At 35.8% G+C, this 16,934-nt stretch overlaps 1 protein-coding gene across 4 annotated transcripts in view; it reads right to left on the reverse strand.

Annotated features, from left to right (window-relative positions):
- LOC306876487 (protein TANC1-like) overlaps positions 1–16,934 on the reverse strand; it is a 173,552-nt gene that overhangs the window by 75,893 nt on the left and 80,725 nt on the right. For all 4 annotated transcript variants that reach the window (XM_079427697.1, XM_079427695.1, XM_079427698.1 and 1 more), the window contains 3 exons: positions 13,977–14,098; positions 12,219–12,387; positions 7,116–7,385 (listed from right to left, as the gene is read on the reverse strand). In XM_079427697.1, the coding sequence (XP_079283823.1) occupies positions 7,116–7,385; positions 12,219–12,387; positions 13,977–14,098 (561 nt within the window). The remainder of the gene's footprint in view (positions 1–7,115; positions 7,386–12,218; positions 12,388–13,976; positions 14,099–16,934) is intronic.

Below are 16,934 nucleotides of genomic sequence, written 5' to 3' on the forward strand. Positions count from 1 at the left end.
AACGGCAGAATTTCATCTCTCGCCGAAACACCATCTGCCTCCGTCTGCCTTCATCTTCTGAGAGAGAGAAGAGAGTGTAAAAGCGAAAGAGAGGGGCAGAAATGAAAGAACATAGGCTTAGATGCTTCCTAACTGCTGCTTCATATCGATACAAGTCCTGTGAGGAGACAGAGAGAGGGGTTTGATATCTGAAAACCACTGCATTGATTCAATGAAACAGCCCTGATTTACACTGACACTGACGCCTTCGGCTCGCTCTGTTGGGCTTTAAAAGACAATTCAGATTCAGTAACATTATCACAATATTTAATGCATTGACACTTCACTGCATTCATTTGTTTGCATGTTTTCTTATGAATTGAATTGAGAAATAGCTCCCACGAGTTATTAATTTGCTCCCTGGTTTTAGTAAATCGTGGCCATATTGTACAAATGTATTCCCTAGTTTTGATTTAATTAAAATTAGGGAACTAATCAGTTCAACTTACCCACAATTTACTAAAAAGTGGGAATGAATTAGTACAATTTGGCCACAATTTATTAAAACGAGGAAAAAAAATAAGAACAATTTTTACTTATGATTTAGTAGAATGAGGGAATGAATTAGTACGAATTTCACTACAATATACTAAAATTTCAGAAAGATTTGTACAATTTGGCCACAACTTACAAAAAAGAAAGAAAAAAAATTGCATTATATATACATTATATTTTCTTCCATACTATATAAATAAATGTGACTCGACTACTCAGAGGTTTAGCCCTAAAGATGTACTTGACCAAAAAAGCATGAAGAGGAGAAATTTGAGATGTTTCTTTTCCAGATCCTGAATGTGTTGGATATCCTTTTCTGAGCTTAAAAGAAATGTTTCTATCATCTGTCATGTATGGAAAGATCTGCACAAAATATTCCTATTTTCTATCATTTTTAATCTTTGAACATGCATGCTATCACTGTTTCAGTGGCTGTATTTCAGACGTTAAGCACGCTTGGCGAGCAGAAGGTGAGGAGAGACGTTCTGCAGACGTGCCCTGCTGTGCAATAATACAATTATAGATTTATGTCCATTATTTTTGGAGGCTTAGGGGCATTAAGAGAGCGATCGAACCGAGTCAAAAGACCTCCAAGCAAGACCGGACGCAACACAGAACCCACTGTTATCTGACTGCATGAGTGCATGTTTGTTTGCGAGGATGCATGTGGCCGCATGTCCAGCTGTCATGTGCTCATTCTGTAAAAGACTTTGTTTTTCATTTTCCACATATTAAATAGCAAATCGGCTTAATTAGTTTGAGCTCTTTGCTTTCTCGAGTCTAATTAAACTCATGTAGCGCCGCCAGTTGGTGTGTGTATTCGCTGTTTAAGCTCATTAGCGCTGTTTGCAAAAGCGAGAATCACTATAACTATTGCTCATACGTGAGGTTACAGGGTTTATAAAACACCCGTTGAACTGAACAGACTTATTATTTTCATTTAGGATGCATTAAATTTATCAAAAATGACAATTTCAAATAAAAGCTGTTCTTTTGACATTTCTATTCATCGAAAAATCCTGATGTTTTCAACATAATCAGAAATGTTTGTTGAGCAGCAAATCAGTATATTAGAATGATTTCTGAAGGATCATGTGACTGAAGACTGGAGTAATGATGCTGAAAATTCAGCTTTGATAACAGGTCAAAATTACATTTTACAGTATATTCACATAGAAAACAGTTTAGTAAAAATGTTTCACAATATATTTTTCTGTATTTTTGAGCAGACTTGGTGAGACTTTAAAAATCTTACCGACACCAAACTGTATATCCTTATGACAACATCTGACTTTAACATTGATGTATATAATCTAAAATGGCTCAGAGAAATAATCATAATATCCAAACAGCAGATCTTCAATCAATCACTGATTCATTCAAATGGACAGAACTGAATCTTACCAACTTTCACAATGTTTCTGCTACTAAAGCTTAATTAAGAGAAACAAAACCTCTTTCATAAGCCATAAACAAACAGCACACACGCACACAAAGGCAGATGGAAATGTTTAGTCAATATACTGTAACTGCACAAACCTGCTGAACCCACTTAACATGCATTATTGTGGGACTGTGTTGGTAAAAAACGTCCATATTAAGGGGGAGATGCAAACCAGATGCACTATTATTCAGGTAATAAACTGTTACCTGTCAACAGTTAATAAATGTTGACAGCTTAATTAACTTCAACTAACTTAGTAAGATTCTCTTCAAACTTTTGCTTGAGCTGAAAAAACAAATGACAGCAGAAGCAGAGAAATATGAATATATCACCCAACTTTACATTAGGGAGATGAGTTTTGCACATAAACTCATCAGGTTCTCTCATCTGTAAGATGAAAATTCATATGCAAAAAAATCAGACGGCACATGCTGCAACATATTTGAGATTTCTGCTGCACAGCAGCACCAGGATTGACACGGGTGAGATTTGTGAGTCATTCTAATATCTGAGGGGTTCAAATGGGGTCTTTGTTTTCTCTGAGAGCGAGAGAGAGAAAGTTCAGCCTGGTCTTAATGAGCTGTCCAGTAAATGGATCGGTTGCCTGGACACAAATGAAGTTCAGTCTCAGAAATTAAATGGAATGATTATTCACCGAGGTCGAGAATCCCAGACAGACACTAAAGACTAAAGCAGCAGCAGCATCCCCACTGACAGCGGCATTTACTCCACAACACTTAAAGAAACAGATGATAAAAATGGATTATTCATTTCATGTCACTCTAAAATGTATGCTGGCAAGCTCCAAAAAAGGACAAGAAATGTGATTAAAATGTCCAAAAAATATAGATCAACAATTAAAATACAGTGCAGATGGAATGTAAGAACTTTCACAGAACAGTCACATTTGCTTCAGAAAAAAAACGAAACAAAAAAAATCTCCAAAAAAGTGCTTTCTAATTTGTAAGATGAAAATTGTTGCACAAATGATTGCACATCCTGCGACATATTTGAGATTTCTGCAACATAACAGCAGCAGGGTTGACACGAGTCAATGTAATATGAATATTGTTTTCCTGTAAGTAGAATGATGTATATTCACTACATGCATGTTTGGAAAAGTGCTCTATCATGCTGTTTTAGAACACAATAAGTGTCCCGTTGAGTGTCTCACACTCTGGTCTATTTACATGAATTCGGCACACGTCCAAAGTGTCCAAAGTAAATGGAGGCTGCGAGACACTGCGTCTTGTACCTGTCCTCTGTGAGCTTCACCTAATGATGCCGTCTTTGCCTGTCCTTCCCATCTGCCCCTCGAAAACCAACACTAATGCAGCAGAACTATGACATCATCATGCCAGGAGCCAAAGACGCTTCATGACTGGATAAGAGAACGAACGGCATGCACTTAAATCAGCTGGAGGGAGAGAGTTTAAGAAATATTTGAATGAGTGAATGAGGACTGTAAATAGGATTAACCAGCTCTTATTTAGTAAAAAACACTTGCACTGAAAGATATTCTTGAATATGTGGATTCTTGCATAGAGAGAATGGCATATTACAATACTCTGACAGTGTTTACTGCAGCACTTAATCTGCAATGAATCAATGCCGAGTGCCATTTGAATCGATCTAATGATTGATTCACTGACTGAATCTTACAGAGTGGTTCTTCACTCATTCAAAATTAACTGTTCTGTTGTTTACACTTAAGATTTAAATCAATGTGCCAACTGACAGGTTGTTCATATGACAACGCCTAGTTAAACATATACATTCATGAAGAGTGCTCTGATGGTACTTCAATAATAAAATCAAATTAAAATAAACCTCTGCAACCAAAAACGTTTTATTACTTATTTTTATTGAGTTTAAAATAATTTTAAAAAATTGATAAATAATTCTTCAAATTAATAATAATAATAAAAAATCTAATTAATTTTTTTTTTTTTTTTTTAAAGAATCATTAATGGAGACATTACAGTATTAGAATCATTATGCATATGCATGAGTATACATTGGAACCAGAATCATAAAAATTCCTCCGTTCCCATCTGTAGCTGTATTTTGTGAGTGTGTGTGGTAACACGACGTTGGCAGCTGTAAATGCAGTGAAGATACAGATCTACCAAACGCTCAGTAAAGATTAATGCTTTATTCACCGAGGGCAAACAGGGTGAGTAAAAGCAAGCAGGTGTACGAAATGAAAATGTGAACACACACATACTCTAAAACATACTCTAACCTTGACAACTGCAGATGCTTTATGGTGCCAACCGGTTTTTATTGTTTCACGTCAACTCGCTTAGTTTAATGACTGACGGCTTTTTATAAGAAGCGTTTCTGCACCTTACCTTACACAATATACTCACACACCACAATAAACCAAACACACACATCTATCTCTCTCACAAACACCTAGACAGCTTCTGCAGACTTCAAAACAACATCAGGTTCTGAGAGAAATGCAAGCCTCATATTCACCCAAGACAAATCTTCAAAATCATGATCATGAAACCCATCAACGATATTTCAAGGTCACATTTCACTTCAAAATAAAATTAATACTAATAATAATAAATAAAAATATTGATTTAAGCTATTTTAGGATCATTAAATTTGTGAGCATTGTGAGCATTATTTTCAGGACAAATTCTTATTACTACAATGCACTATAAATACAGAAATATTGTCAACAATTAACAAGCATTTAAATTAAATTCAACAGAATTTCACATTTTTTATATGTATTAAAATGCATCTAATACGCCTAATAGATCTTATTCTCTTTAATAAGTCGTATTGTGCATAATTCACTGGTGCACATTAATTCATTGATGCACAAAACGTTTCTTCATAATATTTCATCATATTTATACTTTACAGTGTGTGCAGAATTATTAGGCAAGTTGATATTCTGGTCATATTTTTTTTCCAAGAACATTTTACCAATTCCAAACCACATCAATCTTAATAACTACTACTGATGTTGTATTTAATCATTTATAAGTGAAATATAATTGCCCATGAAGGCTGAAAGTCAAAACTTTGTGTGCAGAATTATTAGGCAGGTTTTCTTTTATAGATAAAATGAGCCAAAAAAGAGATTGAACTCAAGAATAAAAGTTTTTAAAAAAATTAAATGCCCATGAGAAGGATGCAATACTAATGCAATAATAGAATTAGGCAGCGAAATGCTCATTGGGTCAGCACGGTCAGAAAAAAACAGGTGGAGAAGAAAAGACATGTTAACTGCAAAAGAATTAAGAATTAATGTGAAGAATTAGGTGAGAAACCATCAGGAACCATTTGATTTTTTGTAGGCTTTATGGACAGATAAGTTGAGAGTGACTCTTGAAGAACCAGCATCTCATCCTCTTGTGCCACTGTTTGAAGAATTTATCTTCCAGAATCTGGCAGTATGTTTTAGGAGCTCATTTTAGTTCATCTCCTATCCTGAAAAGTCTGTCTTGCAGGATTGATTAAAAATGAGCTCCTAAAACTTAAATTGAAAATACTGTTGACCAGAATATCAACTTGCCTAATAATTCTGCACACACTGTATATGTACTTAATAAATAAATGCAAATAATAAATAAAAATAAATAAATAACTAAAATAAAATCAACTATGCAACCATTTTTTGTTGTTTGAATAAATTAATAAAATTTATTCAGTATATTTCAGTATTATTCCTTTTTTTGGTGACAGTTTTTTGCTTTGTTTGTCTCGCATTTTGCAGTGTCTTCAGATTACCTTAAAGTAGCATGGGAAAATGACACTGGAATAAATATTTCAAAAGAGATTTGGGAGGAAGGACTGAAACAAATTCATACCTGCTCTATTAATGCAAGATTACAACTAACACAGTTTAAAGTTCTGCATAGGTTACACTATACCTAAACTAAACTCAATCAAATTTGCCCTCCATTATGTGATGGATGCAAGTGCTCAGATGGGATGCATGCTCATACTTTTTGGTTTTGCCCTGAGATTTCGGAGTTTTGGAAACATATTTTTGTGTGATACTCAAATGTTTTTGGAGAAGATTTCAGTCCAGATCTTGACTTAGCTTTGTTTGGATGTTCTGATCATACATTAGCATTGACACATTCTCAGCAATTGTCTCTTATGTTTGGTATGGTGGTGGCTAAAAGGCTGATTTTGATGGATTGGAAGTCCAATCTACCACCCAGTTTTCATAAATGGCTGGCTGAAATGCTGTCCTGTCTTTCTCTAAGACTGATGCTTGTAAAAAATTAGATTCCTCCCTTTTTTTTAAGAATTTAAATTTGTTTGGACACTTATGTTACAGATAACTTATATTTTATTATTTTACTCCATTTTTTATATTTTGTTTGACTTTCTTTAAGATGTGTATCTGGTGCTTGTTTGGGTGAGGGTTTTTTGCATTTTTTCTTTTGTGTGGTTAGTTTATGTATAGCATACTTTTTGAATACAGTTTGTGGGATTTTGTTTTGTTTGTCTTCAGAAAACTGTTATAAAGAAAATTTCAGTATTATAATTTTCTAATGGTTTATCATGTTGACTTTAAAGGCAGTACAACAAATACTACCATGAAATATAAAATTGTAAAAATATATGATCAAATTACAGCAATGAAAATTTGATTTTTTAGCATTACAGTAAAGAAACTTTTGTGAAAAATGTGTTTAACTGTCATAAAAATAATGGCATTAGTGCTCAAAAATGTCTTATTTTTTTCTCTTGATTTCAGTGTGAAATACAACATGTTTTTGTGAGATTCACCTAACTGACAGAAAAGCGGGAAAGATCACGTGATCAGTCGGACCAGCCTGAGGAATGTGGAACTGATGCTAAAGACAGAAGCCGGCCAACAACCAACACACACACACTCACACACACACATACACGCAACAGCTGCCCGACGTATCTGCTTCCTCAAGGAGCAACAGGAGAAAGAATGTGCCTCCTGATAATGAGTTCTCTCACAATCTACAACACACACACACATACACTCTTAAACTGGCAGTTTCTTCTCATGAGTCTCTGCTCGGCTTCATTCCAGCAGTCACGCGTCAGTCATCGCCTCAGGAATCACAGGACGACCCTGATGCTTTGTGCTCTGCTGGTAAACGTCACGGATTTCTCTTACCTGCGACTGAGTTCGGCCGAGGCATCATCAGACTGGACGAGCTCTGCATGGGATACTGGATGGGGCCCTCGGACCCTGCGGCTCCTGAAGTCTTCTTAGCCGTGGAGACGCTCCGTACCCCTGTCCCAGATGTTGACGCTTCCTCCTCGGCCACCGGAGAGCACGTGTCTGGCCGCACATGCTGAGCGCAGCTCCTTATACTGCCCTCCTTACCCCACTCCAGACTGGAGCCGCTGCGGTCGTCATTCTCTGAAGAGCTGGTGATGGTGGCTGAACAAGAGGACACTGTATTATTGACACTGTGTGCACATATGATTCTGATTCATTCATTTAAACTGATTCTATTCAATTCAAATCAATAGTACAGACTACATTAAAGACAACAAGCAACTCTTAATAACAAGTTTTTCACCACCTTGACTAGTTTGGATTTATTCTAAGTCCACACTATAAATGATATAGCATATATATAAATTAGATAAACATCTAGTTTCTCATGTAGTTTAACTTAAGTTTATGTACTAAAATATCCAAAAAATAAAACTGAAATTTAAATTAATAAAAAATTATACGGACATAACATAATAACTATTAAAAATTATAAAAACCAAAAACTTTATCTAAAATTAAAATAAAAACAAATTCAAAATGTTAACAAAAACAATAACAGTATGTATATATATATATATATATATATTAGGGCTGTCAGCATTAACGCGTTAACGCATGCGATTAATTTAAAAATTTTAACGCGTTAATATTTTTTTCACGCAAATTAATCGTTTGATAAGGTTTGACCCCAACTTCTTGCCGTCATCGCAGCACGAAATGTAATCATTGCCTGCGTCCCAATGTGCACACTATCCATCCTAAATTCTATGTGATATTAGTAATTTTCAATACTATTTAGGGCAGAGGGGTGGATAGTATGCACATTGGGATGCAGGGATTGTGTGATTATGAGGCGCCGGGCTCGACAACAGTGAAGCTTGTGTGTCCGAGAGAGAAAGAGAGAGAGAGAGAGAGAGAGCGACAGTGCGCGAGAGATATGTATACTCATATGTGATAAGGGTGCAGTGAACCAGAACCAGGGTTGCGGTTTTCCTGCACAATTGGGCTATTTTGAAAATACAGTCGTGGGAAAAATTACAGAGCCGTGGGTTGTACTTTTATAATGTACCGCGGCCACCCAAAGTATACACATGTGATCGCAAAAGGAAGTTATTACAAACACTCGATGGTGGTTTGAAGTGAGTTCTGAGTAAAAGTGTACTATTAATCTCATAAATTGTCTTATGTAGCATGATGCTAATGTTAGCTCTAATGCACCTGCAGAACAGGTCCAATTCTTCTTCATAAGGCATTTTATCATAATACTTCATGTAAGGTTGCAAGTAAATGTTTCGTTGTATTTATTTAGGAACACTTTTGATAATAGTTGGGTAAATGTGTACTGGGATTGAAGCGATGTGGCTTGGTAAACGTTTTATTGTCAGAACAAAGGCTGATAATGGCTGGAAAAAACAAAACAACAAAAAAAAGCAAAAGAATAATGAGGATTGTCTCATACGTACCTAGCAGAGATGTGAAAGGTTTTGTTTCCTTAAACTAGTTTGCCATGCATTCCTTTATTTCCACACATTTACAGGTAAATCCTAGTATTTTAAATGTGCGATTAATTGTGATTAATCACAGTCCAGGACTATGATTAACGCAGTGAATGTTTTAAATCGATTGACAGCACTAATATATATATATAATGATGTTACTTTTAATTTTATTTCAGCTAGTTTAACTTTAGTTTATGTACAAATTAACTAAAACTGAAATAAAAATTAATAAAAAATTCTATCCACATACTTACAAAAACTACTAAAAGAAAATATATATTTTTTTTTAAATATCAATTACAACTATAATAGTAATTAATAGAGCATATAGATATATCTTGTAATCCCAGTTAGTCATAATTAAAAAATAAACAAACAATGAACAGACAAAACACACCAACAAAGTACAAAACTGAACAGCTGAATTAAACGAGATGAAGCGAGAGTGTGTTTGTTCAGTGATCAGACAGAGGCCGATGAATCTCTGGTTTCAGTTTCTGCTCCTGAGTTTATTACTAAATAACCCGGGTGACAACAGCTGCATGTGTCAGCGCATACACACACACACACACACGTTTATACAGTCAGCTCCAAACAACTAAAGATGCTTCTGTTCTGCATTATAAATTAGATTATCTCCAGTTTGAGTGAATATGAATGTGACAATGTGTCAGTATTTGGTCTGTTCTGCGGTAATGACAGCAGCACTGGAGTTATACGAACTAAACCTGATGATCATGTTCTCCAGCATGATTTGAGATGATCCAAAGAGCATCTAACCATCTCTATAAAGTCACATGAGCACGGACACTCATTTACTTAACTAGGGAACAGTCCTGGGTTCCTAAACCGTTTGACCAATGAAACTCCATGACTGAATTGCTGCAACATATGTTTGGATTATTTTTCACAAACTTCCATTTTAAATAAATAAAGAGAATACAGTGTTGGGTGAATAAATAAATACTTGGATAAATAAATCGTGGATTGCTGGAAATTCTTTTTTGAATGGCTGGAAATTGTTTGACAATTTTTTTTATTATTATTTTATAGACACTGCAATCACAAAAAAGCAATTCTTACCAATATACTAGAAAAAACCTATATGCAATAAATAAATAAGTCAATCAACCAATCTTTTTGACCAATGAAACTCCATGATGGGCTGCTGGAAATTATGAGTTGTTAATTTTCCACGAAAGAAAGAAAGATTTGGATTGCTGGAAATAATTTTTTCACTATTCAAAATTAAATTAACTAAAAAAAGAGAATATGAAATGACTCGATAGCTGGAATTTTGACATTTTTGGATCAATTTATTTTCTCTTTGAGTAGTGGTATAATTTGTAGTTGGTAACATTTGGAGCTGGATTTTTGACGATTCTTCAAAAACTAACATTTTTAAAAATACTTTATAGATACTGCACTCACAAAAAGCCATTCTAACCAATGAAATAGAGAAGCAATTACATTCAATACAGTAATTGCTATACCATTTTAGGATTGGTTATTTCCATGATATTTCCAGAAATTCTTAAAATTCCAGGGTTTTCATGACTATGAGAACCAGTTTAAACATTTCTTCTTCATTGTTTAAAATGTTTCCAAATCCTCAAGCGCTGTTTATTTCCGGGTTTAAATAACAGATGTTCAGTTTGGTGTCAGATGTGTGGAGCTCACTGTATACGTGTCTGTAAGTGCATCTAAACAGCTGTTCACAGCAGCATCTCACTGTTTGCCTTTTCTTTCTGCCGATTCTTCACAAACTTCAAAGTCTTGAGAGCATTAATCACATCCTGAGCGGGTCACACAGGCCAAACACGCTGCTCTTCATCAACAAACCAGTAGACCCCCTTCAGCTGCTCTTTCTCTCATCCTAAAACACTGTGTACAGACAACAGGCCTAATGCATTAAACACCAGCAGAACCAATTCCTGTGGAACCCGTTTGCTAAACAACTCTTGCAAGAATGGATTTTACAAACATTTTACACAGAAATCTGTCATGCTTCTGATGTGTACTGCATCTAAAAGACAAAAACTCCTCGCACGCTAAATGCTATTAAAAATGGGCTATAATTCAGGGTTAGATGCCCCTTTCTAACTACAACTTTGTGGTAATTACACATATTCTCCAATATTTTCTCAGAAACTAGGACTGCCAGCCTGTAATGATGCATAATTCATAGAGAAATGTTTAATCTTTCTATCTGCAACCGAAAAATTCAGTGCAGAGCTCAAAACTGACTTTCTGAAGCGGCCAAGCTGCATCAACACCTCATCCTGCGAAACACCCCACGTTTGGATCTACAGGCCAACATGAGCTGTGATTTCAGCTCTCAATCTTGTGGAGCAGAGGATGATGGGATGGAGTTTTAATGGGGTGATGAAAACTGAAGAATGGTAGATTTTCAGTTATTGGGTGACAGAAATGCTCAGGTCATATGTTACCCGAAAATCTAAATATAAACATACTTTCCCCACAAATTCTTACTACCGTAAAAATCTCATTCCCAGTCATTTAATATCAAAATCTTATAAAATCTCAATCAGTCTGGACACATTTTTTTTAAATTATGTTTTAATTAATGTAGTAAAAAAAACTACCATGATGCATACTTAGATTTCTACTTCAAAAATTTAAAAATGACCTTATAACAATGAAAATTTGTTTATAAAACAGGCTTCATTGTATTTATTAATACCATGCTAATATTTAAATATTAATATTTAAATATAAAATGCTTCTCTGTTATTAATTACACTAAAATAATAATTAAATAATAATTATTATTAATATATTTTTTTGTTATTGCTTTTTATTAATTACATAATTTCCGATTGACGGGAGGACAAGAACATTCACCAAACTGAAAGAAAGGTGAATTTTCTCAGAAACTAGGGATACCAACCTGTAATTCTCCTTTTCATTGTTGCAGTGGAAAAATATATTTAAAATATATATTTATCACTTAAATAATTTTAATGAAAAAAAATATGAATCAAATATTGTGTACAGTGTTATTTTAGTATAAAAAGATACTAAAGATACGAAAGACTATTATAGTTTTTATTAATATTTTGAAACGGTTTTTATATGTTCTATTTTCATTTGAATTTTAATTGCAGTTTTGGTACTTTTACTGTGTGTTTGTCTTTGTATATGTCTACATAGTTTTTATACCTTTTTATTTCAGTTTTAGTTATTTTCAAGTTACATTAAATTATATACTAAATTAAAATAAGAAATGTTGCCTAGGCAACTAGCTGAAAATAAATAAATAATAATTTTACTTCATTTTGAAATAAAATGTTTATTTTATGTCAAGAAACGGAAACCTTTTTATGGTTTTAGTTTCAGTTTTTGTTAACTATAATAATCCTGGTCCAGACTGTATGATGGTCATTTAAGATTCTTTCACTTTATGCTAAAGAGGATTTGTGGGGCAGATGTTGATTTTGAGTTGTTGTGTGTATGTGTGTGTGTGTCTCACCGATGATGCCGCTGTCTTTGCTCTCGAGGGTGGAGCTGGGGCTGGTGATGGCTCCACAGGCCGGGCGGCCGCTGTTACTGTTTAAGGTGGAGCAGGGGCTGTCCGTACACGGAGACGGCGTGCTGCTGGTCAGAGTGGAGCATGGACTGATTCCCTGATTCACTGGACACTGCAGAGAGATAACAGAGAGACACGCTGATGTTAATGGAGGCTGCTTAAACAGTAATAATGCAAACACTGTTATCTGTGTTACAGTATATGGAGGAGTAGAGGAGAGATGAGAGAGAGAGAGAGAAAAGGATTATAACGCCAATGTTGAGTTTAACGCACAACAGCTAAATCAATCAGACTGTCTGATGTTTCTCTTCAACCAAATAAAACAAACCAGCAGAAATAAACAACTGATGAGGCAAAAATCCCTGACATGCCACCAGAACCTCATCCAAGGACCCTTCACATGACTCAATTCAGAACTTCAACCAAAATACCTGGAGAAAAACCACCTATTAGCATCTATATTCAAAATTTCAATAAGCTTACTGACTTGATGCACAGTCACAAGGGTTTACATCATCATCTTTTTTTTCACTAGTATTCTGTTCAGTCATTTCTGTGCAGCTCGGTCCAAAGATCATCTGAGCCAATAAAACGAGTAGCGAAAAGACTGAATACTGTACTTTTCAAATTGGCCGCTACTGTAATGGGTGGAGTCTTAATGTAAGCTATTGAATGTGATGAGCATGAAGAGAGTAATCAGGTGTACTAAGGTTTATTTTTCTAGTACAAGGGGTTCAGGAGTTATTACCATTTCAAAGTTGAATTTTTGAACTGGTGGTGGCGCTATAGAGTTGGATCTAGAGACCCCAAAGTTGGCCAGATCACTATTCATGGTCATCACTACAAATGAGCCAAATTTCATAATTGTCCTATGTTCCGTTCATAGGGCTGCCATAGACTCCCATTGGAGAAAAATAATAATAAAGAAAACATACAATTACAATAGGGGCAACAGCCCCTAATAATAATAATACTTACATACATACTTATTTAAATGTAAAATTATTCCTCTGTTTAATATTATTATGATTTACTAATTTTATGCCATTTTTTCCAAATATTTCAGCTTTATGTCACATTATTGACTGATAAAAAAGCCTGAATTAGGCAGATTGTTTAAGTCCTTCTCTCTCAGACCCCAAACACCAGCAGCCCCTCTGAGTCATCGCAGGAACGTGAGTCAGTCAAGGTCACAAAACCAGATGAAAGTTCCTTTAAAACAAACTTCCAGACGGCAGCCTGATGAAACAGATTAAAGACGCTCACCGAATCCCGCCGGACAGCATCGTCCAAGAACACACGACGCAGACCATTACCAACTCTCAAAGACACACATTGTTGCTTCCCTCTTCATGCAATTCCCACACGCCTTCAGAGCGACGAGCCATTATGGTTTATTAAACAAAAGCATTGCACATAAAGGGCGTTCGGACCATAGCCTAATTATCTCATCATCCGAAACCCTGACAGTACTGAACTATTTCTGGAGCAGACCTTAAGTTAACACGACTCAAGTTTCTGGTCGTCGGCTCTGCAGCGGCTCAGAGCAAACGGGAATGACTTACTGTGGTGGCACACAGACACACTCCTCATCGCGTCTCACACTGACAGACGGCAAACACGCGGCTTTAATCCTTGCGGTTTTCTCCCATCCGTCTCACCGCCTCGCTCTCTCACTCTGGCAGCGGCTGTGGAAAATACCTTTTTTTCATTCTTGTCGTCCATAGGTATGCGCGAGGAGCCCGGGATGCCTTCGCCCAGCAAGAACCCTAAGCGTGTCATCAACTCCTGAGTGGCGGGGGAGGGGCCTGGACCGGCCAGCTCTGAAACAGAGAGAGAGAGAGAGAGAGTGTGAATGAGAGAGAAAGACCTTACGGGATCTGCGCAGATAACACCAGCGACTGCAACGCAGTCATTCACTGCCATTCTCTGGAACAAGCACAAAACGGGAATCACAAGGACTGTCATGATTCAGAACTCAAACTGACTCGGTTTACTTTTTTATTTCATGTTCCTGGTCTTATTATAAATTATGCTTCTTATTCTACAGGAAAAAATAATCCATTTTGCTCCACCTCTGAAACAACTTTCCTTTGCTGATGACATCACAAATGCCTCACATTTTTAACCCTTCCCCCGCTCCAATCTGATACACTGTTAACAATCCAATCATGTCCTGACAAGTAAAATCACAGCCTATATCACAATTTGCAATACAATTACAATAAATGAGAATCGAATCCGTGAACAACAACTAATCCATAAGGCGTTTTAACTTTAAACCATCACTTCTGGCCAAAATACCAGTCCATAAACCATAATAAGGCTTCCTCCAGTGAAAAAGTCCTGTTGGCTCTCACATCAAAATCCACCTGCATATTTGTTTAGAGCACAGTGCTTGATCTGTGCAGATTTCTCTCCTGATTCAGGAAAGATGAATTTTTCACTTGGAGAAAGAAATATGGATAGAGGACTCATATTTTGGTTAGAAGCAGCTGCTTAAAGTTAAAAACATCTTAATGATGGATTTGTTTCTTACAAAAACAAAGCTTTTCACTTCATAAAACGTTAATTTATGGACTGGAGGGGTGTGGATTACTTGTGGATTATTGTGATGTTTTTATCAGGTGTTTGGACTGACGGCACCCATTCACTGCAGAGGATCCTTTGGTGAGCAAGTGATGCAATGCTACATTTCTCCAAATCTGATGAAGAAACAAACTCATCTACATCTTGGATGACCTGAGGCTGAGTACTATTTCAGCAAATTTTAATTTTTGGGTGAACTATCCCTTTGGGGTACTCCACCCCAAAATGAAAACTTTTGTCACTAATTACTCACCCTCATGTCGTTCCAAACCTGTAAGACCTCCGTTCGTCTTCGGAACACAAATTAAGATATTTTTGATGAATTCTGAGAGCTGTCTGACCCTGCCATAGACAGCAATGGAATTAACAAGATCAACGTCCAGAAACGTAGCAAGGAGATTGGTAAAATAATCCATGTGACATCAGAGGTTCAAACGTAATTTTACAAACTACAAGAATACTGTACGCAAAGAAAACAAAAAAACCCCAACTTTATTCAATAATTCGCCTCCTCCGCATCACCCTAGAGCCATTTTGGAGAGTATCCACTGAACACAAACAGCATATGCTGTTCTGTGTCAGCCACACCACACGGTATCGGTTTCTACGTTGTTTACGCTTTGATTGAACGAAAACAGCGTATTTTTCATTTTAGGGTGGAGTAACCCTTTAACAGGGAGAAACACCGACGAATAAAACAAAACAGTGCAAAAATATGAAAGATAAAAGTGAAAGTCTCTACAGAAAGTTTATGAGCAAATAATGACTCAAAAGTCAATCTGTTCCTCGAAAAACTCATATGACTTAGAAAAGAATACCGTAGTACAGAAACAGATCAAATGCATGCATGAAGATAAAAAATAGCAGCATGAAGCAACACTATTTCTTCAGTCTGTATGGAGTAGGTAAGAATATGTGATCATGAGAATGAGCAGATGAAGGCAAGTTTGTTATTAATATCCATTTTCTCATTACTCTTTCATCTCTCTCATCTTAGTGCCACACATATTAATAACAAGCATTCCTGAGGATTCAGAGCGCTCACACACAAATCTTTCATTCAGCATACAGGTCTGGAGCTAAAAGAGCCTCAAAAAAATATATATATGTATATTTAGAAAATGTGATTCCCAAATGTGCAGGCTAATTCACATTCACAAACAAATGTTCATTTTTATTTATTTAAAATCACATCTGATTGGCTAAAGAGAATGTTTAAAAAACACAAACTTATAAATCTGTGCCTCACAGTCTGCAAATATGCATATAAATTTATAGTGACAACAATTCAACAATCACTTCATACACATACAAACGTTCAGAAATGTGCAAACTTAGAAATTCATGAATTGTATTTTCATTAGAAAATCTTATTTTGAGAAAGGAAATTTGGCTGTGCACTTGCAAACCATATTTTGCTAATATGAATTAGATTATGAGTTTGCAAATATATAAACGTTTGCTTGAGAGTAAATTAGCTTACGCTTTTGTGACTCATAATATATTTGTAAAAAACATTAATATTGTTTTATCTAGTATGCAAAGCCTGAACAGAGCAGAAGAAACCACACTCTATATCTCATAACCACACATGAACACACTTCTCCATCACCGGCGTTATTGATCTGAGCCTCTGCTGCAGGATTTACCCAGAGATCCACAAACAACATCAGGCACAAGACAACAGCAACCCTCAACACAGCCATGCTGAGCTATTTCTGGAAAAGCACCATGGCCTGAGATTCATTTCACAAACACAAGGTATTTCAGTTCTTTAGATGCCTTGAACGGGGAGACCGATTCACTTTGGAGGGAGAGCAGCACTAAGATCTCCAAAACACGCAACTATCTGACCTGCATTTAATTACATTTATAGTTATCAGATTATTACATTTAAATCAATTGGATTTTTCAGCCAAGTTATAATGAAAATAATCTGATTGTTTAGAAAAGATAGAAAAAAGAGAATCAAATCTGATTGAAAGATTTCAGTCATTTATAGTCACATAAGGTCTTTCTAGCATAAATAAATACCATCCAAATATTTGGGGCGAGTAAGAATTTAATTTA

Source organism: Barbus barbus (assembly GCF_936440315.1).
Source record: "Barbus barbus genome assembly, chromosome: 10".
Taxonomy (NCBI): Eukaryota; Metazoa; Chordata; class Actinopteri; order Cypriniformes; family Cyprinidae; genus Barbus; species Barbus barbus.